This window comes from Haliotis asinina, chromosome 2 (assembly GCF_037392515.1).
Source record: "Haliotis asinina isolate JCU_RB_2024 chromosome 2, JCU_Hal_asi_v2, whole genome shotgun sequence".
NCBI lineage: Eukaryota > Metazoa > Mollusca > Gastropoda > Lepetellida > Haliotidae > Haliotis > Haliotis asinina.
Genome location: NC_090281.1, coordinates 5,112,326 through 5,139,901, shown reverse-complemented (window position 1 = coordinate 5,139,901; position 27,576 = coordinate 5,112,326). Strand labels below are relative to the sequence as shown.

General features: G+C 40.2%; 1 protein-coding gene across 2 annotated transcripts; it reads left to right on the top strand.

The window, feature by feature from the left end:
- The first annotated feature begins 274 nt into the window (after window positions 1-274).
- LOC137273170 (endoplasmic reticulum mannosyl-oligosaccharide 1,2-alpha-mannosidase-like) lies at window positions 275-26,232 on the top strand. 2 transcript variants are annotated; one of them, XM_067805658.1, is made up of 11 exons: window positions 275-459; window positions 1,158-1,394; window positions 9,354-9,500; window positions 10,355-10,430; window positions 11,139-11,330; window positions 12,399-12,547; window positions 19,032-19,220; window positions 19,778-19,965; window positions 21,858-21,981; window positions 22,581-22,775; window positions 23,920-26,232. In XM_067805658.1, the coding sequence occupies exons 1-11, from the start codon at window positions 355-357 to the stop codon at window positions 24,250-24,252; spliced, it is 1,935 nt and encodes a 644-aa protein (XP_067661759.1). In that variant the 5' UTR covers window positions 275-354; the 3' UTR covers window positions 24,253-26,232. The 2 variants fall into 2 exon arrangements, with proteins under 2 accessions (XP_067661759.1, XP_067661758.1); XM_067805657.1 differs by having other exon boundaries at window positions 1,158-1,421.
- The last annotated feature ends 1,344 nt before the right edge of the window (window positions 26,233-27,576 follow it).

Genomic DNA, 27,576 nt, shown 5'->3' with positions numbered 1-27,576 from the left:
GTGTTATCAACGACATTGGCATTACCATAAGCGGAAACAGGCGAATCTCTTGTACTGTAAGGTAAACAACTTTCTGTACACGGGAAACTGTGTAATAATATTGTTTTCACAAACAAACAATAACCGTTTAAGAAATATACAAATTTACATAAAAACAGAAAGAGATTATGGAAACTGTATGGTCCTTGTGAGCTTAATACAGCTATTTGTGTGTTTCAAACATTAAATTGTCATAAATTATATGTCGTTGAGAAACTAGTATCAAATGAAACCGCTGGCAAGTGGAACAAGTTGAGTGGTCCGGTCTTATGTTTACTGCGGAAACCCCATGATTTAAGCCTCGACACTACAAAGATGATCGGCCAGACAGGTCGCAAAGATTTTTCTGCCATCACGTTGGGTTTTGGTAGTGAGGATTACAACAACAGTAAAGGAAGACGTAGGCAGTCGCCACTCAGGGTGAGTTCTGGAATTGATAGTATCATAACTTATAAGAAGTTGGGAGTATCGGTGACTTAGATTTTGTCTAACATATTGACGTCACTTTAACGTACCTGGCACACGGCATGCATATGTCATTATATGTACAATTTGCGACCGCCTCTTGGTGAAATACTAATGAATTTCACATCACAATTTTAAATGATATCAGCGTTAGTGCCGTATTTGTGGCTGTGCAGAAATCGCGTGTCAACCACCTGCTTTCCTCAATCTTTCTTACAAGATTTTTAATGGCGTAATAGGCCACTTGTGGCCGATATGAAAGGAATTATATATCTCAAATACTGGTCGCAATTAGCTAGTAATTTGATTTCGTGCATGAAAAAAAAAACAAAACAAAAAACAGCACTTGTGTCAAGCTGAATTAAACCATTGAGTCATGCATCCAACTTGTAAGGGCGATGAAGTAGAGAGACTTACTTGTCAGGCCAAATAAGGGTTTGATTACCCACATGGGTATAATGTGTGTATGGTTTTATACCACGTTCGGAAATATTCCAGCAAAATCTGTTGTGGTCATGTGAAATAATATTGTATACATGGAAGCACAACCCTTACTGACGAGTATGATTGATAGCACTTCTGTTATCATTATCCTCATCTTTAGTGGCACTTTTTCTATTGCTGTCATGTAAATGGAATCTGTATATCCTTAGGTATGGAATCGATTGTCCCGACTTCAGCGAAGTATCATCTGTCTCATGCTGGCAATTGGTACTATCTGTGCCGTGTACATCATTCCCGTGCTTTACCATGACCTTGGCACAGCGGATGACCTTGACATAGGCAGGAGGAGGATCACTAAGGATGACGACCATGACTTGTTTGGCATCAAAGACAGGATTCAATTTGACAAGGAGAAGCAAGCCAAACTTCAAGAACTTAAAAACAAGGCGCGTTTTCAGTTACAAGTGATTATGGTTTGTTAAATGTAGCTTGTTTGCATCCCCAGCATTCATACAGCGTCATAGGAAATGTGTTTTGCAAGAGTAAGCATGACTAATGTGTGGGATTGTTTGTTTTTTCGTTTTCCTTTGTTGATCTAACATATACTGGACCAAAATAGATAGGGATGTATGTAAAATTTTGATAGGAGGAATAATGATCTATTTATTCATTGAAAATCAGATGAAATATCAATCATACAGATACCAATATCCCTAAATTATTTTGTCCAGTATAGTTACTCACCAAGTTGATGGGTTTTACTAATTTTTCTTAAAAGACATTCCTAAATGTGGCACTCTATACCTTGTGCAAAGTTATATGGGTGTTAAACCCATGAAAACCCTCAATAATCCACTTGTAGCACTTTCAGCTAAGATGCTGTATTGGTGGTGCAGAGTTAAGTCCCTTTGCACTGTTAGGATCTGCTTATCATAGATATATGTATTATAACTCATTACGATCACATTCAGTGTATTCTCTTGTTTCAGTTTCTCTAAGCCCTTGCATTATGAATCTTTTCCACAGTTTCTTTGATAAGAATTTAAGATTGTTTGTTCCTGTCTCAATAATATTATAGGTGCAGTCACAGACTAGGAACTTTGTTTCACCTTGACAGCACTTTTTGTAGTATATATGATTTATTCCTTTCTTTATACAGATTATAGTATAACCCTTGTAGTTAGGCATTTAGCTGGAGAGTGGGTTCTTGGTGGTTTGATCCCACACCTTTTTCTTTGGTCAAGCAACACAGTGTCAAACATTATCCAATCGTTACCCTGCCTGGTGCCCAGTTTTAGAGTGAGTAAGAATGGTTATACACCTCTTTTAGCAGTATTCCAGCACTATTATGGCAGGGTCACATGGGCTTCACACATTGTACCCAGGTGGGAAATCAATCCTTGTTCTACAGCGCGACAAGTGAACACTTTAACGGTGAGGCTGTTCCACCGCTCCCAGTATTTGAGGTTAAAACAAGGACTTGTTGGCTCAGAGTTTGTATACTGTGTGTAAGTGAGAGCATCAGTGACTTTTTGTCATTGATTTACTCTTTTAATCCAACTTACCACCAGAAGCTTCACAGGACACTTGAATATACATCCAAAACAACCTGACTACTTGTAACCTGCGTTCCACCTTCCATTTATTATCAGTACACTTATATGTTGTTAGGATTCACAGTTATTACTGTTGACACACAGTTATTAAAGTTTCAATGTTTGCTTTCACTTAATTTTCATGATTTGCTTGTTTGATCCAGTTAAGTGGAAAACTCGCTATCTGGACAATTTCTCATGTAACCAAAACGTCCAGATCAGTGGGGTTCGACTGTACTTAATATAATGAATTCAAAATAGTTTTGATGTACACTTTGTAACTTTTTCATTAGTACACCCTACTATTCAGTGTTTTCACTTTTAGAATTAAAACAAAATCAGTACCGTGCCTCAGTCATTGGGTGAAGTTAAAATATTGATCAGTGTTTGTGAACATATGCTGAATGACAGGTGTCACCTATCAGATGTGGATGTTGGTCACGGAGAGGATGACTGTTCTGAACAATTTATAACTGTATTGATTCTGACTGAGGGGTGGTGGGTTAGCCTAATGGTTAAACTTGAAACGTCAGCTTGTCATGATGAAGACACAGATTTGATTTCCCACGATGTCTGAAGCCCATTTCTGGTGTTCAAGACCATGATATTTCTGGAATATAGCTACGAGCCATAAAATCAAACTCACTCACTCACTCACTCACTCACTCACTCACTCACTCACTCACTCACTCACTCACTCACTCACTCACTCACTCACTCACTCACTCACTCACTCACTCACTCACTCACTCACTCACTCACTCACTCACTCACTCACTCAAGGTGAATGTAGTTTCAGCTGAAGTACTCCTGCACTCCAGCAATCTAACAGTACTCTGCATAAGTACAATTGTACCGGTACCTCGTCCAGCTTCAGTGGTTGTATTCCGAGGGACCATTTAAAAAAAGCATTGGAAATAAATGTTAGTTCCTTATTTTGTAGGTATAGTCATATCCAGTGGTCAAAAACAACCTTCATGATTGTTTAGTGGTTTAACTGCAATTTTACCATGGCAAAACTCCTATTTCACTGATTCTAATTTTCATTCATAAAGAGTTGTCATAGAATTCATTTTTGGCGCTAGCACTGGTCTTCATGTCAAAGTCTAGTACATGCATATTTCCATATATTTCTTTGAGCGCCAAGCTGAATTTTGGAAAGTACAATGTTGACAAATTTTATGGATTACAAATTCATTTATTTTGTTAGAGTGATGTTTTGATACAAATATATGTGCCATTGTCAAGCCTACATGAAGTTTGTATTGTGTTTCCTTTAGGACCAGTGAATGGTATGGTCTTGTGTAAATATGGTCATATATTCAGCTTTATCAACTTTAGAACACTGAACTGTAAACTGTAAGCATACCTAAATCACCCTGCCAGGTACAGTTGTCACACACTTAACTGACTAATCACATGAGGAAATGCTCAGAAGTAGTCAGTGTCATCTTACCCTGCATCAAAAGCAGAGTAATTTGTATAAAATGTCTGCTCATTAGGTTTGTAAATGATGTGCAGACTGGTCCAAGAGAGTCCCTACATATTGATTGGAAAATATCAATGCTCCACATGGCCAGTGAGAGTGAAAAATATTAGTAAATGCTTGACACTATCTGCAGCCTATGACACAGTAAAGTGATACTCACATGCTGTTGATCTATTGCCGTCAGACGTAATATAATTGCTGGAAAATGCCGAAAGCGGTGAAATATCAAAGTCACTTGCCATAATATTGCTGGAAATATCTAAAAGCAGAGTTAAATTATACCCACTTCCTGTAAATGTGCTAGAACAAAAAGCAAGAGTTAAATTAAAGTCACTTGCTGTCATATTGCGGGAAAATTGCTAAAAGCAGAGTTCTATCATGGACACTTGCTGTAATATTGCTGAAACTCAGTGAAAGCGGAGTAACATGATAGTCACTTGCTGTGATATTGCTGAAACTCAGTGAAAGCGGAGTAACATGATAGTCACTTGCTGTGATATTGCTGAAACTCAGTGAAAGCGGAGTAACATGATAGTCACTTGCTGTGATATTGCTGAAACTCAGTGAAAGCGGAGTAACATGATTGTCACTTGCTGTGATATTGCTGAAACTCAGTGAAAGCGGAGTAACATGATAGTCACTTGCTGTGATATTGCTGAAACTCAGTGAAAGCGGAGTAACATGATAGTCACTTGCTGTGATATGACAATGACAGTGACCATAGTGGCACCAGCATAGGTCATAATATTGATCATTTGATTGTTTGATTTTTCATCCCCACCCATCACCAGATCATACTCCTCCAGCATCAGTGTATTCCTAGTAGAACTTAAACCTGGTACTTGTTGTTACCCTGCTTCTTGACATAAAGGGGACGAAACAGGAAGTGGAGGGATCATGTCTGTGTACTGTGTGAGTGTGTCTCACTGGATATCAGGGTTATCCTGCCTCTTGGCATATTGTTGACAAAACAGGAAGTGGTAGGGTCAAGTCTGTGTACTGTCTCTCACTGGGTATCAGGGTTACCCTGCAGTATGGTATCTCACAATAAGCTAACACCATACTCTGCATCAGTCTGAGATGGTGAACACATGTCACATACTGATTGTACTATTCATGATATTAACATGATGCATGCAGTAATCTTTGATGGAATTACTTGGATGTCAGTGCTTGTTTTACCTAACTAACTCAACCCCACAACCAAACACCAGACAAAAAGCATGTGTTCCCTCTTTACTGAACTTTTAATACAATAATAATATTGAAAATTCATACAGCTCTAAATCCAACCACTGAAAGACAGCTCACAAGTAGCCTTGATCAGGTTTTTGAAATCTGTAGAAATAGACATAAAAGGGTTACATTCTCACAAGATAAAAATGTGGGTTTACATCTATCAGATGTACCAATTAATGTGATATGGACAGCTTCTTTTCAAGGGTACAGCTGTAGTATATGTGGACATGCTTTTGGTGACATCATTTACATGTGGCTTTACTAGAAAAATGTCAGTGTTTGTTTTGATGTTTTCTTTTTCATTTCAATTTAGTCATGTGTTTTAAATTGTGTAATTTCTTCTTAAGTATAAAAATACCATTTTCCTTCCAACCTCCATTTTGTTTTAGAAAAAAAGAGACAGTGATACAGATGAACATAAAATCAGTTTGTTGTGGCCAAAGATATTCCAGCTTCCTTCAGTGAGTGCATTACCTTGTGGCAGACTGGTATCACTGATATCACCTCCCCATGTAAACATGGTAAATCTGGGGTACACCCAGGCTTGTTGTACGTGACGTATCATGCCTATGGGATTCGGTGGTCAGACTCACTGTCTTAGTTGTTGCATGTTGTTATGCAGTGACAATTTGAGCAATATTGTTCAATGGATAGTCTGTTCTAGCCTTAATGATGTATAGACTACTGTTATAATTCAGGAGTATTGCTGTGTGTGCCAGTAAACAAACATTTATACATGTATGATTACTACTGGTGTCTTTTACCTCGGTAAACATGGTGCAGTGTAACAGCATACCATGTCAACATACACCTTGTGACTGCTCACTGCAAGCTCTGCTGCAACTGTCTCATAAAACATTTAAAAATGATTTGACTATCATGCAAATGAGGACCTTTCTGATGAAATAAATGACTATGGAAAACTATGACTTCAAAGAGCTTTTCTGGTGGATCAATCAATATCATTTTTGTGCTTGTGATATGTTTTATTGATATGTCATTGTGACCCCAGATGGTTGTGTGTCTATTACCTGTGCGGGATTTAATATGATACTGATAAATTGTGTTGAATACCTCATGTTAGGTGGGGTAGAGGTGCAGCATCAGCTTGGTTATTCATATTTTCCTGTTTCCCAAATCAGTCTGTTATTAGCATTTTGACCAGAGCAATGATCCATCACATACACTTTACTGTGAAATAGGTGTACTCAGTGTCTCTTGCTCTGTTGACTATTGAATGTGACAGGGATGGCAATGTTTTGTAGATTACTGCCAGTCTTACTTTACTTTATGAACTCTTCCTTCCAATATTGTTTGGTTCCAGGGATAACAATTATAGTCTGTTTCCACTGGTGTTAAAAAATCTGCATCTAAATTGTCTTCTACCTTATGTCAAGAGTGGAATTCTGCAAGGAAATGGCATTAGTCTTGTTCTTACAACTCTTTATGTGGAAGATGACTTATTGCTCACAGACAAACTGACATGTCTGAAACTTACATATATGCAAAGCTCCTTCCTCTTTCATTGTACTTCTGCATGATGTGTGTTGCCAAGTTTACTAAGTTTCTTAAGTCAAAGAGAGTTGTGATCGGTACACTCAAGTTCCCAGGGTAGACACCTGATAGATAAAAAGCCAGCTAAGGGAGGTGATAAAATTATCGAGCCTCTGATGCATCCAGGGTATTGGATATTTATCGGAATATATACCCTGGAGATATCGAGGGTGATGTCACAACTGACAATAACAGAACTGTCAGTAATTGTAATGTGCATGTCACAACTGAAATAATCCATAACCATGTGTCTGTGTCCCTGCAAATTGCACTGAAATTCACTCCGGTATTAAGCGACAGAACAGAAATAATAAGATTCAAATGCATCCCATTCAACAGCCTAGACCTGTCCGGTCACTCTGGAGCTGGAGTCATTTATTTTGGTTTATTCTCTTTGGTCAGGGAGACATATTACTTCCCTACTTGAAGTAAAGATTATATGGGTATATTCATGTTTTATGTACAGGACACAGTACTGTGTCTCACAAGACCCTGTCATATACACTGAGCTGCTGTTCCATAGTGTATACATGTGCTCCAGGGTAAGAGTCGTGTATAGTTGCATAGAACAGTGTCCCTCCCATTTGTGAGAACTCCCAGTTGTGCGACACATTAATTAATGATTCAGTGCACATAAGTGGTGCTTCCCCACTTCTACAGTGAAAGAAGAAACAGACCTGTTGCTGAAGAGTACCCACAGGAGGCATAGTTCATTAATGGGTTAATGCAGAAGACATTGTTTGTTGAAGAGCCATTTATTGTTTTTAATAAAGAACATTATAGATACAGAAATAATGAAATAGAGTATCGAAGATATGGGGTGGCCAGGTCGACAGGTACTTGATGAAAGCCTGCTAGATAATGGTGATCAAAAAGTGCAGTCAAAGGTAAATAAATACAAATAATATCAATTATAGTTAAACCGTTATTGCCATGAGATTTATGATGTACAGTGAATTAGGTAGATAACCCATCTGTACATCCGTAAATGGTAGAATTGTGTCAAACTGGACTAAAATGTTTTGTTGTAATGGCAAATTAAATACTATTTTTCTTAATGTTATATGTAGAATTTATATCCTTCAAAAGCTGATTTTAACTTTCCATTGTTATCAAGCATCAGATGTATTGTATCCTACTGGACCCAGGACGTTGTTAAGGAATTGAAAGATGTAACAGATATATGTCATCTGTCTGTGATGTACTCCACACTATATTATACTGTTCAGCACTACATGCTCCTAGACATCACTTTCTTTCCCAGTATTCATATTGCTGTACACATCCTAAATATTGAAAAATTTGTTTATCAGATGAACTGTGATTATTCACCACTTAACTCTAAACTTTGTTCAGTGTTTTAAAGTGGATCAGTACATGTTGTATGTTATCTGTGTAACTATATGTGACTTTTAAAAATAAAATGTCTGTTACATTCACAAGGTTCAGTTACATAGCTAAACCCTAGCTGTCATGGGTTAATCCATTCTATCAGATAGGGGAGTAGGGTGTGTTTTCTTTGCTAATTACCAACTCCATTGTCACACCACTTGGAGTATCACAACTGGGAGTATCACAATAGGGAGTTCTCACAACTGGGAGTAGACCCACAGAACACGACAATAAATAATGCCTGCATTATACACATCATCATGAGTGGGCCATTACTTGTGAAATTATCTACTGGTGTTGGGTTTACAAGGTATTTCTGGCATTTTCTCTAGTCTACACTGATAAAGATTTTTTGTTTACTTAATCATTCTGTTATAGATATGTCAGTGTGCAAGTAAAAGTTTTGTTCAGTTACTAAAGTACTCTCTGAAATAGAAAAAAAGACCTTGTTCCTTTTCCCATTTCTTTTTACAATTTTTGTTGTTAATATGAGACAGTCTGAAGTATCTGTTGAACTAAGTTCGGCCTAACTACAGTCTCAGTAGCAGGGGAAATTACGACTTTACGAAGGAGAGATCAGCGCATAAAATGAGCAATGTGTGAAGGCGGCATATTTGGAACAGACCTTGACTTTATCCAAATTAGTGTCTGATGATATTATATTACAAAGGACACTTTTTCTGTGCAATATTTAGAATTAAACTTAGCTTCATTATGAATGATAGGTGACAAAGAAAAATACGAACTTTAATACTGATGTATTAAAACTGTTAGGATGTAAGCTACTAAGGGGTCTCAAGGTCATTGTGAAAAGAAACGTGTAGGAGGTTCTATGTAATGGTTCTATGAGCCATCACTCTCACTCTTTCTTCTCTTCACTCCCTTACTCCTTTTCTCTCTCTCTCCTCATCCCCCTCCCCCTCCTCACTCTGTTCCCTCCCTCCCTTCCTATCTTCCCTCCCATTCTCCCTTCTCTTCCTCCTCTCCCTCTGTCAATCTAGAATGAGTAGTACAGGTAGAAGACAGTGGCCATTGTTAATGGTGTTCTCTAGAGGAGTTTTGTTTAGGAATGTGTCTAGTGCTTATGCTGTGGGGGCAGGTGTCTGGTGCTGATGATGCTGTTTCGGTTGTTACAGGCACAGGTGAAGGCAGACATCCAGCCAAAAGATCCCCCTGGTCTGGAGGCGCCAGTGCCCCCAGATGAAGCAGGCAAACAAGAGGGTCAGGATGTCCTCCAACAGCCCATTGCTGATGAAGATGACAAGAAAGCAGCAGAACAAATTGTGAGTAACTACTACATTGCTCTCACCTGTTCCAACCGTGAACCCAGACTTAAGGAAAATCCATTCTTCACGGGGGGAAATAGAAAGTGTAATCCCAAATATAGCATATGTTAGAAAGGATTTGTAGTTTTTTAAATTGACATATCAATGTCAAAGTGAAATAAATAAAAGACCAGTTTTGATATTTCCTTTATGCGACAACTATGTCCACAGTGAACTGTTAACTTAATGTTAATGTACTACAGTGAGCAGAATAAAATTCACACATATGGATTTTGGTACATCATGCTACCTGTAGGGAGGTGGGGTTGCCTCATGGTAAGAGCGTTCACCCATCACACTGAAGACCTGGGCTCTAAGCCCATATCCGATGTCTATTCTATTGCCAGGATAGTGTTAAAAGCTGCTTAAGACTCAATTCAGTCGCTCTCTTATACTTCCGGAAGACTGCTGAGTGTAGAATTAACAAGCTATCATCCATACAATGGTTCAGATTACCACATCTAACTTGACCTTCAGCTGACCATTCTGTGTCTGCTTAGATGTTCCATATCTCATTGTTTTTATAAATAAGGCACTGTTGAACCAATAATAGCCAGAGCCTTCAGGTTACAGTATGTGCATTGTTGTATGCAGCAACAATTTCAGTAAATGTTTGCAGTAAACTTGATGCCTGTATTCGCTATATAATGTGTAGTTACACACAACACTGTGGTATTATAGTCAGTCTGAGATGGTTCAAGTATATTTTTTTTAGAATTGTAGGTAACAGTCCTTTTTTAATTGGGTAATGGGGGTTTTGTTCGCATATTTTACTCACCTGTGCAGCTATCTTGAGCTCTGGTGTATTTCAGATTCCACCCGTAGACGAGCATGAGAATGATGCTAAAGAGCCAGCAGCAAAGGCAGCAAGATATGACTTATTTGAGGGTATGTTATGTCTGTAGCCATCAGTCCAAACCATGGTTCTGTTTGTTCTATAAATATACCTGACACTATTATCTGCATGGGTGAAGGCCAGGTAGTATTAGCTATGACCTGTTTTGAATCCGTGTTTTCTGAGGTGAAAAGGCAAATGGCAGTGTAACAAATTTATTACCTTAAAGTATTTCAGGGGTCAAATTCTAGTAAATGTCATGATGTCATAACGATTTTATTGAAATGAAAAAACAACACATGGACAGGTTGTGATTTAACCAGTACAGACAAAACATTATTGACTGACATTCAAAGGGACATAACATATTCTCCAAAAACTTTTGATAAATAGAACCATTTGGATTTCAATGGCACAGAAGGCAGAATGTGAAGGAAGAGTCCATACTACTTGTTGAAACTGGGTAAAGATGGAGTCATTTGATGCTATCGTATCATTTGCATTGGTCATCAACCAAATCAGAGTCTCCTAACTTAACTTAAGTGTATTAGAGTCCATCACTTTGAAATGATCTGAGTGCCATTAAACTCTCTCTCACTCATTCACTTGCACTTGCACAGAACTGTTGATATCTTTTGACATCCATGCTATGTCTTAGGGAGACATCAACACCATTGGCAATTTTGTTTCACCATCTTTGTATTTTCTTGTGAAGATGACCTGTCTATCCTGAATTTTATGCTAGATGAATTCCATTTCAGCTGCTAAGCACCAGACAGACAAGCAGAAGGCTGTGGTGGCGGCATTCCGTCATGCCTGGAATGCCTACAAGAAGCACTCATGGGGTCATGATGAGCTGCACCCTATCAGTAAAACTCACTCTGAGTGGTTCGGGGTGGGACTCACTCTGGTTGACTCACTGGACACCATGGTCATCATGGGGCTGAGGGAAGGTTAGTGGTTGACTCACTTGACACCAGGGGCCTGAGAGAAGGGTAGTGATTGACTCACTTGACACCAGGGGCCTGAGAGAAGGGTAGTGGTTGACTCACATGACAGCTGGGGGCTGAGGGAAGGTTAGTGGTTGACTCACTTGACACCAGGGGCTTGAGAAGGGTAGTGGTTGACTCACTTGACACCAGGGACCTGAGAAGGGTAGTGGTTGACTCACATGACAGCTGGGGGCTGAGGGAAGGGTAGTGGTTGACTCACTTGACACCAGGGACCTGAGAGAAGGGTAGTGGTTGACTCACATGACAGCTGGGGCCTGAGGGAAGGGTAGTGGTTGACTCACTTGACACCAGGGGCCTGAGAAGGGTAGTGGTTGACTCACTTGACACCAGGGACCTGAGAGAAGGCTAGTGGTTGACTCACATGACAGCTGAGGGAAGGGTAGTGGTTGACTCACTTGACACCAGGGACCTGAGAGAAGGCTAGTGGTTGACTCACATGACACCAGGGGCCTGAGAGAAGGGTAGTGGTTGACTCACATGACAGCTGGGGCCTGAGAAAAGGTTAGTGGTTGACTCACTTGATACCAGGGGTCTGAGAGAAGGATAGTGGTTGCCTCACTTGACATCTAGGATCTGAGACAATGTTAGTGGTTGACTCACTTGACACTAGGGGGCTGAGACGAGGTTAGCAGTTGATTCACCTGACACCAGGTAGTATGGTTCTGATTTGAGTGTTCTGAATATTTATTCCCAAAATAGCCTCCCAAACTTGGTTTGGAATCTTATGGAAGTCACTGAACTAATATTTTATCTTATTCTAAGCAATCATTGTGGTGTCTTTTGATCTGCACATTGAAGTCATTTCAAGGAGGTTTAAAGCGTTCTCTCATCACGCGCAGGTTTGATTCCCCACATAGGTGTAGTGTATGAGACACATTTCTGGTGTCCCCTGCCATTTCTGGAATATTGCAAGCAGCTGCATAAAACTTCACTCAGCTACTCACTCACATATAGATGTACACTGTTCCCTTGTGAAGAATTTGAAGCTGTTGTGTTTCATCCTGACAGAGTTTGATGAAGGGAAGGAGTGGGTGAAGACAAACCTCAACTTCAATGTGAACCGGGATGTCAACTTGTTTGAGATCACCATCCGCGTCATGGGTAGCTTGCTCAGTGCCTATCACCTCTCAGGGGAAGACATCTTTAAGGAGAAAGCGGTATGATCTTAACAGCTACATACTGGTCCTTACTCTGATTCAGGTCTGACTTCTCAGCTGGTGTGTTGACTGGGGTCACTAACAGCGCATAAAGTTTATTCGTGTCATTAAACACCCATCATTAACTGATAAATAGAAACACTTATGCCCAATTCATGTGCACACACATATGTACATATGTACATATTGTCTCAGTCCCAGAACCACATTTTTCCTTGGCTCCTTGTGCAATACTACAGCTGTAAATGATGCAGGTTTAGATTTTCACAGGTTCAGGTTGAATCTCCCTTCACACAGGGTTTTCTTCACAAATTACAAAGCAATTTTATGATTTTCCCTTATCCTGACTCATGCGTAATTGCTTATGTCCTTCTTCCCTAGCGAAGGTAGTGGAATACCTGAAATCCCTTGAAGTTCTCTTCTTAAAGAAACAGACGTGAAAATACACTCACCCACGAGTAGCCTCCCCTTTCCCGCGCAATTGGTCAGCTGACCGATCACTCTCTCCTTATCGCCCAACAAGGGCAGCTGGAGTTACCTGGGGTCTCCATTACAGCGATAAGTTTTTCAACTATTCCAGTCCTTTATGTTTATGTATATGTATCACAATTTGTTTATTTGTGATTATTGTGTGTTGATATAGCACATATTTCGTCAACCGAGGCTCAGTCTCTGTTGATGAAATCGTGTTTACAGTGTAGATTATGGCTGTCAGTGGTTGACCCGCTCTTAGTCCCCGGTGGCGTGTATGCCCTTATGTTCTTCCACTATTTGCTGTGAAATTTGCAGAAATTTATCTGTTTCAGAATCTTTTGTATAAATTCATTCTTTTCACGTGCGAGGGAAGGCAACGTCGACTTTCATTAGTCATGTCTAATCGGGTGATTTAGCTTGGGCCTTTTCATTAGCTGCTGAATTTCATTCCAGTTACCAGCCAGGTGTGTCTCCGGGGTTATACGTTGGGTCCAGTGAGTCGTCCCCTATACCACAGAAGAGTACTTCATCAGGAACGGGACCGTCGCAGCCTCAGAAGTCAAGATCACCATCTGTGTCGTCGGAGAGTCACTTCAGTCATCACTGCAGACATCTCTACGAGTCAGCCGTGACTGCACTTCAATGCAACCATTCGACGCAGACGCCTTCATGCAACATGAGCCCGGGAAAAGTCATGTTGAAGAAGAACGAAGACTACAATCTTCAACTATGTCGACTGCTGCACCGACTGAGCACTCAACTAGATCTGCACTCACTTCAAATGATGAAGAGGAGTCATATGCATGCACCTGTTCAGGAAGATTGTAACTGTCGTCCTTATCATCCCATCGCAGTTCGGAGAGAGATCCTCCTACGTTGAGTGAGTGCACCCTCACGGGCAAGTGCACTCACGTGGGTGACTACGCTCGCGTGTGTGCATTCACAGGTCTACTCTTCAACAGAGAAGATCTTCAGCAGTCTCCCAGACCTGGACTCGCATAAGAAGGATCATCGGCATCCATCGAATGCATCACACTCTCGGAAGGATGAAGACAGATATTACTGATCGTCATCTCCAGAGGAAGCTCTTGTCTCGGACTCGGAATTCACATCGTGAATCACGAATAGAATGGACTTAGTCTCACCATCCAAGGACTCCAACGAACCCAATACTTATAGGATGAAGAAGGAAGGCATGCACTGACGTTTCTGCGGATAACTCCGATATCTACGATTTATGAGAAGTTATCTACAGCATTCAAATTAGCAACCAAGTTCCCAACGACAACCTTTGTCACCTTTCCACACTCGTGGCTTCCCTTATCACCATATGGAGCCCTCCATCAGAACACGGCTTGCTCAGCTGAACACCTCTACGAGACGCACCTTCTTCAGATGGCTCAATTTAGAGTCGTTAACGAAACTCTCATCTCAAGTTCAGGAATCGTGTGAATGAGGAAGACTGAATGGTCCTATCAACTTTCATCACTCAGAAGAAGGATCAGTAGTTTACATCCAAACACCTCGTCTTAACTACTGTGTTACTGAATCTACTTCCTCGACAAGATTGAAGAGGTAGCAAGGATGATCGCCCAGGACTTCAGAGAAGTCATGATGATCAAGTCCATTGTCACCTTGACAACGGTGCTCAAGCAGACAAGTCAGTGTTACACAAACAAGTCCAAGTTCTCCAGAGACCAGAGAGCGAGAGATAAGAAGTTTAATACCGGAGCATCCAGGAGGTAAACATTGAAGATCAGAGTTGGAATGACTGAAGTTTTCCACCCTCAGCCGTGCCCATACAACCGTCTCCAGTGTGTGGATGTTTCAACCCTACTAGAAGAATTGGGGAATTCTCAACGATGAATACGTCACGAATATTTTTCAAGACGATTACAACAGTACCACTGCAAACTACACCTCAGATCATAAGAGATGACGGTATTATCTTCGGGGAAAAAATTCCGACAAAGCTACCTGGAAGACAGTTTGTCTACATCAGCTTCTAGCTGTGGAAGTTTTTTTGCCCGCTTTACTCGTCTAAACACATGCTCACCAAACAGTTTGGTTATGGACAAGCCTAAATGCTAGCAAGGGTATCACCATTTGAACAAGATTTCACGATGATCTGTTATCTGCTACACCGGTGACGTCACGTCTACAATCTGATTGGTCCCCGAGAGACAACGCCCTGCAAAGAAAGCCGATGACGTTACATCTACAATCTGATTGGTCTATGAGAGACAACGCCCTGCGCAGAATGTGGTATTATTGTTCCAGTAACAGAAAGTTGTCGGTGACTTTCAACGATGGAAAGATGTCGACTACACTCTAGATTAACAGTTTACAGCATCATTTGAATCGTCAGGCAACATAGAGATCTTCTGACAACAGACTCAGTGTTGCCTATCACAGGCTTGCAGCAATGAATGACAACTCCTGATCGGACAGGCAGCCAGCTATAAATAGACTTCCTTCAAATGTCAACACGCTCATAATGAATAGTATTGACAATCTGGAAACGAAGAATGACGTATCTTCACGGCATACAAGTTCTTCATGAGAGAAGTCAACTCAGTCTACAGTTGGACTTCACTATCATGCTACTAACTCAGCTTGCATGAAATGTGAATCTAAATTCCTCGTGATTTGATTCTTCACTACATTGAAATACAGTGGGTCAATCAGTTTGTCAAAGTTCAAGTTGATGTGATAACATGTTCAGCTCTCTCTGCTACCATTACAACAGTGTCAATGTCTATTCGGTCTGCTCACGTCATCTCAGGATGTGACCAGACGAAGATGCCTGCAACTACGTCTATGACAGCGTCCTGAGTCACGGTTTCACGTCCTGACCGGTTTACGATGCTGGACAACTTAAGACTACACCTGTTATGGGGAACTCGCCAGTCAAATGTCTGCACAGGAACTGTTCTGTTACAGTCGGCATTCAACAACCATCTCTATGTAGACACGTCTCTCCTAGGATGGGGTGCCGATCTAAACGACATTGCAGCAGGAATCTGGAAGAAGGAAGGTCAAACTCTTCCCATCAACCAGTTGGAGATGAAAGTGGTGATTCATGCTATCCATCACTGGTCGACAACACTGAAAGACAAGCTACTGATGATCCCCACAGACAACTCAACAATGGCTTTCTATTTAAACAAGCAAGGGTCAATGAGATCGCCATCTCTACTACACCTGTTGCTTCAACTCTTCGACATGGTCGACAGTCAGAATCTCGAGATAAAAGCACGTCACATACCAGGAGTGTGCAGCATCATGGCACATGCCTTATCTCTTCCTCCTCATCCATCACCAACAGAGTGGATGCTGCTTCGAGAGGCGTTTCAACTAATCAGCCAGACATTTGGATCGCCGCAAATAGACTTATTTACAACAAGGTTCCACAAACAGACTACAACCTTTGTACCAGATCCGTTAGTCTGGGCAACAGACGCTCTCAGCATCCCATGGGAAGGGCTAAACGCATTTGCGTTTCCCCATCCAGTGCTGCTACCAAAAGTCATCGAGATAATAAAACAGACCAGGAGGCTACAACTAACTTTGGTCGCGCCTTACTGGCCATCAAGACATTGGTTTCCAACACTCATAGAGGAGTTAGGACAAACAACCAGATTGGGAAAATCACGTCCATCCTACACGAAACAGGCACATAGCAATCCATCTGCATTCCGACTTCACGTGTGGAACGTATGAAAATCTGTTTCAAACACAGAGGATACTCGACGAGAGCAGCAAAAGCAGTTACCTTAGCCTTACAGAAATCCACTCGCACCCTTTATGACAAGTGGAAGCAGGTTGAGACATACGCCAAATAGAAAGCTTGGCAGCTCTCTGCTTCAGGGAGCCAGGGCTTTCAAGTTGGAAGATCAACAAGGTAGATTTAGAGCTCCAGTAATGGGATCTAAACATCGTACTTCAACATCTCACAAGTGATGCGTATAAACCGCTTGATCGGACCTCATTTGAACAGCTAACTCAAAAGACGCTGTTTTTACTTGTCTTGGCTACAGCTGCACGTATGTCAGAAATTCATGCTCTAGACTTCAACTGCATGAGCTGTGATGCAAGTCATCAGCAGACAGCTCATCTGGGTCTACAATGGGATTTTATTGCGAAAAATCAACTGCCAGGTCAACCGGATAGACAATTCCGCATAGAGACACTATCTCCAATCCTTAGACCCCATGATGCTCAAGTATCCTGCAATACTCTCTCAATATGGATCAGAGCTGATATATTTAGAGCCTATAAAGTATCAGGATTGGCTCTGTGAACCCCCAGCCTTGGCCTCTACACTAGCACTACATGGGAATTGCTCGCTATCAACTGTAATGGAGGGCTGCACTTGGAAGTCAAACATGGTGTTTGCCAACCACTACCAATGAGACATAACCACAGAGGACGTCTCTGGCATTCATCAGTTTGGGCCTCTTGTAGTTGCTCAGCAACTAACAGTTCCCCGAAGGCGCTGAGTTCACTCACCCGTTTTATCACGTGGCTTGTGGAAGCCAGACGCTCTGCGGAGTATAATGGTGGAATGTCCATGCACATGTCTTAAACAGACTAGCATGAGTGATTATGGCCCTGTACTCGTAGTGTAGATACTTGTTCAGAAATAAGGGCGCAACTAGTCTCGATTGCTATATCTTGACATTTAGTTGCTTTAGAAACTGGCAGGACGGTAGTTATTTTCAATGTCATCACGTGCCAGTCAACAAAGTCGTCTACGGAAGATATAATTTTGAACAGCCAACAGAATTCAGCGTGGCCTGACCCACAGCCGTTTCCGTCGGATTCTGTAAGCAATTAAGCATGAGTCAGGATAAGGGAAAATATGTAATTTTCTGAATAAAATTGGTATTTTATACTTATCCTGACTCATGATGAAAGTCCTCCCAGCCGCCCCTCACAGGCATGCTGAATTCCTATAATTCTAGTGTCGGGCGATTTACAGGAGAGAGTGACAAGCATGGTCGGTCAGCTGACCAATTGCGCAGGAAAGTTGAGGCTACTTGCGGGTGAGTGTATTTTTACGTCTTCTTCTTTTAGGAGGGAACTTCAGGGGATTTGAGATGTTTCACTGCCTTTGCCAGGGAAGAGGAGATAAGCAATTACGCATGAGTCAGGATAAGTATAAAATATCAGTTTTATTCAGAAAATTACATTTTCTGTCCAAATTATTTATATTCAGAAATTAAGCTCTAGTCTAATTCACTATAAGGGGCAGATGGGTGAACTTGTGGTTAAAGCCTGCGTTACTCACATTATCCCACATGGATACAGTGTGAAGCCCATTTCTGATGTTCCCACCTTGATGTTGCTGGAATATTGCTAGAACTAGTAGAAGCAGCATAAAAACTGACAAACTCATTCACTAATACAACTTAAAATTCTTCTCTGAGTTGTGAAAAAAAATGTTTTAAGTTAACAGTTAATATCTACATTAATCCAGCCTAGCAATTATAGGTAGAGGTAATGTTCTGTGTAATTAATGATAGAATATATTATATGTTGCACTGTGTATGTCAGATTGATCTTGCTATCAACAGTGAGCAAGGAACATATCTCTCTAGCACTTGGGACTTACGAATATTGGGATAATTTCATTGTCATTACTGCCCACTTCCTCCTTGTACGTACTACGAATAAGACCCACTACCACCTGTTGCCACATCAGCCACACCTGGATGAACACTCCCTGGCTTCCATTTGTCCATTATGCCCCACCTCTTCTGGCTTCCTAGTGTTTATCTTCCTATTATTTATCATGCCGGGGTTAACAATCCCTGGCTTCCACTCCTGTCCATCTACCAATTAACTACTGGCTTCCTTTGTCATACTGTTGTTGCTACATGTACGTATATAGCTGGCTGTACTCGATTGTTTACCCATGCACCTGATAGAAGTAAGAACATACTTCGAAACATCGTGACTCTTCACAATAAAAGAAGTTGTGATCCATAAAAACTCTTGTCTTTAGATTGATCTCGGCAACCGCCTCATGCCATGTTTCAACACGGGGTCGAAAGTTCCGTTTTCTGATGTGAACCTGGCATCAGGGAGAGCACATGCCCCTCGGTGGGGTCCAGACAGCAGCACATCGGAGGTCACCACCATACAACTGGAATTCAGGGACCTCAGTCGCATCTCAGGAGAGAAGAAGTTTGAGGTAACACACACATCTGCATAATTGTAGTGTAGTGTTCGCTGCAGTCTGGTTGGTTGAGTAAAATAGGGTGAATGTGTCCTGTAGTCTGATAGGTGTAATGTGAAATGAAGCTTATGTTTTACTGTTTAAAAGAGATGTGCGAGTTGCAGTCTGACTGGTTTGTTGCGTGTAAGTTCCAACCAACATTTGACTGTTAGAGATGTGAGCACTGCAGTCTAAGTGGTTGTTTTATAACTACGACATACTTTCAAACCTCTTTTGTTTTATTTGATAAAATCGTTGCGTAGTAGATTTCTGTGAACCAATTCTTCTATAGCAGTGAGTGTAAGTCTACATTATAATAAGGAAAAAAATGTCATCCTTACTCATCTGGTTTCAGAAATACTATGTCAGGTATAAAGGAGTTTCGGGATCTTTAATCGATTCTGCTTTACTATATTGTACACCTTGTGATTATAACAAGAGTCCTTTGACTTCTGTTGATCATTTCTAGCACAGCTATGATGATGATTAGATGAGTCTATATAAGACACTGTTGGTGATCATCTGTGTTCCAGGACATTGTACACGATGTGTCCATGCATGTACACAGCCTGCCTAAGACCAGCGGTTTGGTTCCAATCTTCATCAACGCTCAGAGTGGCAACTTCCGCCAATCTGGCACCATCACTGTAGGGGCACGTGGAGACAGCTACTATGAATATCTACTCAAACAGTGGATACAGAGTGGAAAGAAGCTAGATGTGTAAGAATTACAGTTGTCTCTCAGGAAGTACAACTTCATATAACTTGTACCAAGTCAGTTTGTTGTCTTTGATAATTATCTTTTGGGATTGTAGAGTTCTATACTTGACATGCTGAAGATTTGTGCCTGATAGGTTGTGAGTGTTCGTCATGTGTTGGTATGTATGATTCATATGTTTTTATTGTTTGTTCAGTTCACTGCCTTGCCTTAAGCAAAACCTGTGACAGTTATTATTATCTTTTTCATGAGCATTCATATACATAGCACCCGGCATATCCAGGCAACTAGTACATGCTCAAGGCACTCAATCATTACATGTCAATCTCAACGCCACATCATATTATCAATCTCAACTCCCTGCGGATCATACAACTCTAACAACCACTAGGCGCACCGAGATATTGTGACTCTCTCATCCTAACATTTATATCAGGAAGGCATCTTGAACCTATCCTGCAAATATCATAATGTTACTGTCCCCCTGCTTTGGGGTATAGGACAACATACTTTTGTCATGCCCTGCAATGTTACCTTCCTTATGTTGTAAAGTACCTGAAATATTTTCAGGGTACAAAAATTATATACTGAAGAGCAGAAGAAACCCAAATTTGAAAGAATAAATGAAATCTCATATACATAAACATTCATGTTTATGTCTACTATTGAAGAACCAGTCCAGTAAAAATATATCGTATCGTTGAAGGTGAAAATAAACAAACTTTGAAAATGAAAATATATATATGTACGGGAAACTTTGCAAACAAAAATCACTACCTGTTATCAAAGACGTATATTCACGTGAATATACGTCTTTGTTGTTATTCAACTAAGCCGGAAATAGCGAACAGCTGTGCACAGATGTTTTCGTCCAATGTACCGGTGATTCAGGTAAAAACGATCCGATAATATTACATCAAAACTTCTATTCCATTATCAGAATATTTTACATATTAAGCTGTTATTGTAACAGATTATTTTACATTGCTATCTGGCTAGTATATAATGCGAGTTTTCTGCCAACATATTTAACATAACAATGAACACTGGCCGTTACCTGTCTTGATACAATTTACGTAGGAGACAGTTCGACAAGTCACTGCTGTCTTCCTGCGATACTTATAACTTTGATTGTAAAAAAAACCCAAAATTTTGTCCATTTAATTGTTGAAACTGACTTCAATGAGTCAATAACGAGGGCCTCAGAGTCCATGGATTACGAGACTATAATCTGTAGGTGACTGCTAAGAATAATGTGAAATTGGTGCTATCGGGGTAGGCGCAAAAAAACGGACCCTCACGAATGAGGTAAGCGGAAGTTGTACGCGTATGGAATGAGGTAATGCTCTCACAGTATTTCCGTTGTTTCTGTCAGCAGTTTTAATAAATAAAATTGGGATTGAATTTAATCAAATAAAATGTGGTTTCTGACACCATACATCCTGGGATGACTGTGTCTTACCGCGCTAAAGCGCGGTGTGTTGCATCACAACAAACGTTGTAAGTACTCGTCGTAACTCGACTGATAGCATGTCTTGTGTTTCATAAGTTACTGCTATGATGTTGGTTCGATTATTATTGAGAAAACCCTGCATGTTTTAAGCATGTGAAACACAATGGATATGTACGATAAACACTGTCAGTTGCCATCCGCACTGAATTTCAGTAGTCTACGTAAGTTATAAGAGCGCAGCAGCAGGGTGTGATCGCAGTACAACCTTTTTATGGGAGCCACTGATTACCCCGCGGTTTAACCGAATCCGCAGTATCACGAAGCGCGTTATTGCGAGGGATGACTGTAGTTGTATTTTCACGTCATGATTGAAATGATGTTGTTACTAATAAGCAGCAGTCTGGCCATGTGATATTGACAGTATACACTGTCCGTGTTTCAGCTTCAAGGATGACTATGTAGAGGCTATTGCTGGAATGAAAGAGAAGTTGGTGCGAAGGTCTGAGCCCAGCAAGCTGCTGTTTGTGGGAGAGCTCCTCAGTGGGCGCTCCTTCAGCCCAAAGATGGTAAGATCTCATACGGTTAATGGGAGGCACATAGATGAATCATTTTAGGACAGTTTATTGATGGATGGTCTTTGTCCTCAAGGGATGCTGTATGTTTGAAATTTAGGGCTTAAGTTTGATTGAGTGTATGCTTTGGCTCAGTTTGTGTGGTTCATATGTAGTCGTGAGTTTTCTCACCCTGCTGTTTATCATAAGAAGAGGAAACATGTCTGTGTGAGACCTAGAGCCTTGTTTCAAGTACAACTGTGTGAGACCTAGAGCCTTGTTTCAAGTACAACTGTGTGAGACATAGAGCCTTGTGTAGACCACAACTGTGTGAGACCTAGAGTCTTGTATAGAGTACAAATGTTAGATCTAGAGAGCCTTGTATAGTGTACAACTGTGTGAGACATATAACCTTGTATAGTGTACAACTCTGTGAGACATAGAACCTTGTATAGTGTACAACTGTGTGAGACCTAGAGTCTTGTATAGAGTACAAATGTTAGATCTAGAGCCTTGTATAGTTTACAACTGTGTGAGACCTAGAGACCTAGCCTTGTATAAAGTACACTTGTAACGCCTTGTATTACAAGTACAACTTGGGCTGGTGTTGCTAGGACCACCTGGTGTGTTTCCTGGGCGGGACCCTGGCACTGGGCAGTTACTATGGACTGGGGGAGGATCACATGGACTTTGCCAAGGAGCTGACTCACACATGTTACCAGACATACAACAAGATGCCCACCAAACTAAGCCCTGAGATCACCTACTTCAACATGGCACCAGGGGCACAGGAGGATCTCATTGTCAAGGTAAATATCATGTGTTAATGTCTGAATATGTACTGAAATACAGTCCACAGGATGTAAAAAGGCTAAGTGGTGAAAATGAGATACCAAATGAATCACTGAAAGTGTCTCACAATTTGCATAAACAAACTGTTTGGTATCCCTTATGTCAATATTCTCTAGTGATTGCGGTCTGGTGAAACAACAACAATCAACATGTAACTTTTAATTACATCAGCTGTGTTGAAGGGCAGGGATTCTTTCCCATACAAGCAAGCAGAAACATAGGAAACTTGGCAATAAGTATCTTCAAGGACACAGAAGGTTCTTTTTCATATCTCAGTGTGATACTGACCAACAAATAGAAGCACGCCTGAGAATCTTATTCTGATCTTTTTGTGTTGCTAAGCTACCAGAACATTCACTGGTAAGGATCTCTGTATGGTTCTTATATTCTGTTATGAGGTAATTTTGACATTAATCCAAAAAGTGGTTTGTACAGAACTGAACTGTGGAATCATTTAATGACCACACTAAACCAATGAATGACTCTGTTTTACATAACATACAGATATAATGGGTGACGAAAATGGCAACCATAAGTTAAAGGCACTATATATGTGAGCAGAATATTTTTACTGTTAAATGTCTTGCTTGTTTCTTTTCTTGAATGCTGAAAATGATTGAAGCTTTAGGAAAGCGTTCTGTACAAATAGGAAAACAGTGTGCATAGAGTCAACTCAAGTCTGTTGGAACAAAGGCCTCTGATTATCCTCTTAGCTCAATTATGGGTACAGTCTGCCTTCTGGAAATGGTTCCATACCAGCACATCTTGGAATAACCAAGCCTGCTCAAGTGTTCATTGTAATGCAAGGTCCAGTGGTTAAAGCATTAGCCTGTCCCACCAAAGACCCAGGTTCAAGTCCCTACGTAGGTACAATGTGTGAAGACCGTTTCTGGTGTCCACCACAATGGTATTGCTGAAACATTGCTAAAAGCGGTGTACAACTACAGCCACCCACCCCAGTGTAATACAAAGGCAGATAACTCTGAATTACATGCTTCCACCTGTGTTGTTCCTATTTTTGCCATGAAATTATATGACTTACTGCTGTGGCTGTCACTGCCACTGCCAATGCATTTCCACTACCCTTCATTCCACCCTCAGCCACTGGATGCCCACAACCTGCTCCGCCCCGAGACCGTGGAGAGTCTGCTGTATATGCATCGACTCACAGGGGACAAGAAGTACCGCGAGTGGGGCTGGCAGATCTTCCAAGCATTTGAAAAATACACAAAGATCCCTGATGGAGGTTACTCATCCATAAACAACGTGAAGAACATGGGCAGCCCAGGTTTTAGAGATAAAATGGAGAGTTTCTTTCTATCGGAAACTTTAAAATATTTATATTTATTGTTTAGTGATGATCCAAAAGTTATATCTTTTGATGAGTATGTGTTTAACAGTGAAGGTCATGCCCTGCCCATCAACTGGACGTAGCAGTGCTATGAAGGTTTAATAATTCACTTACTGTATTTAATGCAAGCATATCTGGTGGATTCTTTTACTGTTAACATGTGGTTGTTGAAAGGGCTATTTGGGCTGTCAATTTGGGCAGAAGGCAAATCATTACTGGTAATTTAAGCCAGACTCCTTTTATATTACTGACTGAATGTTTTAGCCTTAAAATTAGAAATGCTCAAAAAATAACAATGAATGTTCTGATTTGTATGGAATTTTAATCCAAGTCGAAGAGTTAATTCCTTTTACATATCAGGTTTTTGCTTTGATATAAGTTGGCAATAGGTGTTTCATAAAAGGGTATTCTAGTGGTTAATCCGAAGACCCGGCTTCAATTGTCCACGTGGGTACAATGTGTGAAACTCATTTCTCGTGTGCCTTGCCATGATTTTGCTGGAATATTGCTAAAATTAGCGTATAACTATTTTCACACACACTCTGTACCAGAGGTGAGTGAATATGGAATAACTATTCTAGATGTATTATTTCAGATTTTTACCATGGCACAGAATTCACAATCGGATTGAATCTACCCATTACTATATTATTTTATACAGAATGTAGGGGATAAAACTGGGAACTTGGAATAATTGAACCATAGGATGAAGATACTGATGATAGGTACCCACTATCATTGACAAACATTAATGAATGCGGTTTAAAAACATAAACCATACCATATGACACATTGTTGTATTCGAGATAAGAACTGGGTGGTGGGGTAGTCTAATGGTTACTGCATTTGCTCATTGTGGGTTACCGGGGATAATAATAATGTTTATCATCTTTATTGTGCTTTGAGCGTTCAGCGCTGTATGTGACCAGTTGCTATAATGATTATTATATCATGCCCCATCATGTATGCCCCACATGGGTACAATGTGTGAAGCTCATTTCAGGTTCCCTGCTGTGATGTTGCTATAACTAAACTCACCTAATGTTAGTATAAACTGTTTCACCATCAAGAAATGGAGCCCGACTCACTTTAGTATATCAGCACTAGATAACCACTGTCACTTTCATAGACCCTTCCTGCTTCTTTGTCATTACTCAACAATCCACTAAAATGCTAAATTTGAAGCATATTTTCAGACATACCATGTTTGTAATATCTTGTCAAACAACATCATGAGATGTGTCTTTTGACAAGAGGAAATTTTTCAGTTATTATGCAAGTCAAATTTTCTTCTAAGATGCTTTACTGAAAAGATCAAACGTTCTGACTGTGCGTTATCAGGCAATTCATGAGCTTACTCTGAACTGGAGCGAGTATCAAGGCTTTACATGCAAGCCAGTTATTGATTTATATTGTTACATATATATCAAAGTGAGTCCAAAATGTTTTCTACTCTCAGACTTAAATATATTGCATGATATCAACCTAGCAATATCTGCAATATCCAATTTTGGATGGTAGATATTGATATATACTGAGGGAAATAAATAAGTTATCACATGAAAGTACAAGTGTTCCTTTTTCCAAGGTTTCTTCATAAGCTTTGTATCACATATCACGTGAAGAAACCTGGATAACAATACAGGAATGCTTGTGCTTTTAATGTGATAACTTAATCTTTCCCTCAGTATATGTTGGAGTAGAATCTGTCTCTGACTTAGGGATGCTGTATTCAGACATATCCCACCATAGGGTTTTGTCCTTTTTCAAAGTCACAGTCATCAAGGACAAATTGCTGGATTTCTTCCTTACTCACAATGCCAGTTGACTTTAAGGTCACACTGTTATAGTATGTACAGACATTTCTTAGTTATGTTGTGTATCTACAGATGTATCATTATACCATATCTTCATGTGTTCCAGTCATGGTGGGTAACTTGATGAATGATTGTTCAAGTTATGTCGCTGTTTGATACTGTTGCGTTTAAGACATAATTTCATGTATTTACTTATATATAATCATCAGCTCATATATAATTGACAGCTTTAGAAATTAGAAAAAAGGGGAAAAAGTGATCAAAGAGTCTAGCTAGTCATGCTGACATTTTATGTCAATTATGTTCAGTTCCCAGTGGTAGTAAAACAAATGCATTCAAATTTGGTCAAGAAATGTAGCCCACAAGCAGTGTATAAAATAGTTTTCAAATGTGTCCTTTCCAAGGACTAGCTGTCCAGAAAACTGACCGGTCCTGAACAAACACAGTCAGTCACCAAAACTAAAACTTTATTCAACCAATGATCAGTTTATTTTTTCAAATATTTACCTGGACCAAAGGACGGCCTTACTTATCTAATAGACCATCCTTCACAAAAACTGACAGAGGGTAGGACAGGCTATATACACTTTATACACTTATAAATAGTACTAATTTATGCCTACAACGAGGTACTTACTTATCAGCAAGAGATTATCAGAACAGTGTCATTGATCCTACATGTGTTGATGGATATGTGATCGTAACTTAATTCCATTAAGTTTCCTTGCCTTGGTCGTGAGGTATATTGTGGACTTTCTGCTGTAGAGGCAGTTAATCGAGATGAGGCTGTTACTGCCTTGATTTCCTTGACTGCCTCAGTAATTGATTCTGTTGCTGTCTCTCTCTAGTTCTTGAAAAGCACTATTTGCCTGATGAATGAACAAGAATCAGCTCACAAATACCATGATAAAGAATAAAAGAACATGTCATCCATTAAAATGCCATTATTCCTTGTCACTGTTTTCATCATACACCAGTAAAGAGATTTATGTGTATCGAGGCCAGCTGTGCCCATATGCTCACCACAGGTGTGCAGCCAATGTTTGTATGAGTGCTGTATTAACAGTATAACTCTTCTTGATAGTATATTCATGTTGTATATCCAATAAAAGATATATATTTGTCTTTGATCCAATGTAGTGGCTAAGTTAGGCTCACTTTTATCTCACTGGTTACATGACCGAAAGGGAGCAATGAGTTTTCATGTGGTTTTTTTTCTACCTTACTGATGAATGCAGTCAGTACAGTGTTGAACTTAAGAAAGAATATTATCACTGATATCAAACTAATTTTATGTCTACTTCACAGAAGTGAGTGTTTCTGTATGTGGGAACTGGCTTCAAAATGTTTAAGGTCAGTGCAATTTGTTGTTTACAGATCAACTATCTTTTTCAAAATAAAAACAATACTGTCAGTTACGACAAGGGAATAGGAACATTTGTTTTGAAAGATGTTGATAATGGCATTATAATCAGTGAATCAGAAGAAATCTAAAACCTTTGAAGGGCATTTAGAAGTGGAAAGCATGTTTGTGGATGTCAACTTCTTTATTGTGGGAGACACGTTTCAGAGCATATGCTTGCTCCTTTG

Excerpts from the sequence above, each read along its gene's own strand:
- LOC137273170 (XM_067805657.1), top strand. The coding sequence starts at position 355 with ATGATCGGCCAGACAGGTCGCAAAGATTTTTCTGCCATCACGTTGGGT. Across the intron at positions 460-1,157 it reads GTAGGCAGTCGCCACTCAGG|GTATGGAATCGATTGTCCCG; the intron begins GTGAGTTCTGGA and ends GTATATCCTTAG. Across the intron at positions 10,431-11,138 it reads AAGATATGACTTATTTGAGG|CTGCTAAGCACCAGACAGAC; the intron begins GTATGTTATGTC and ends ATTCCATTTCAG.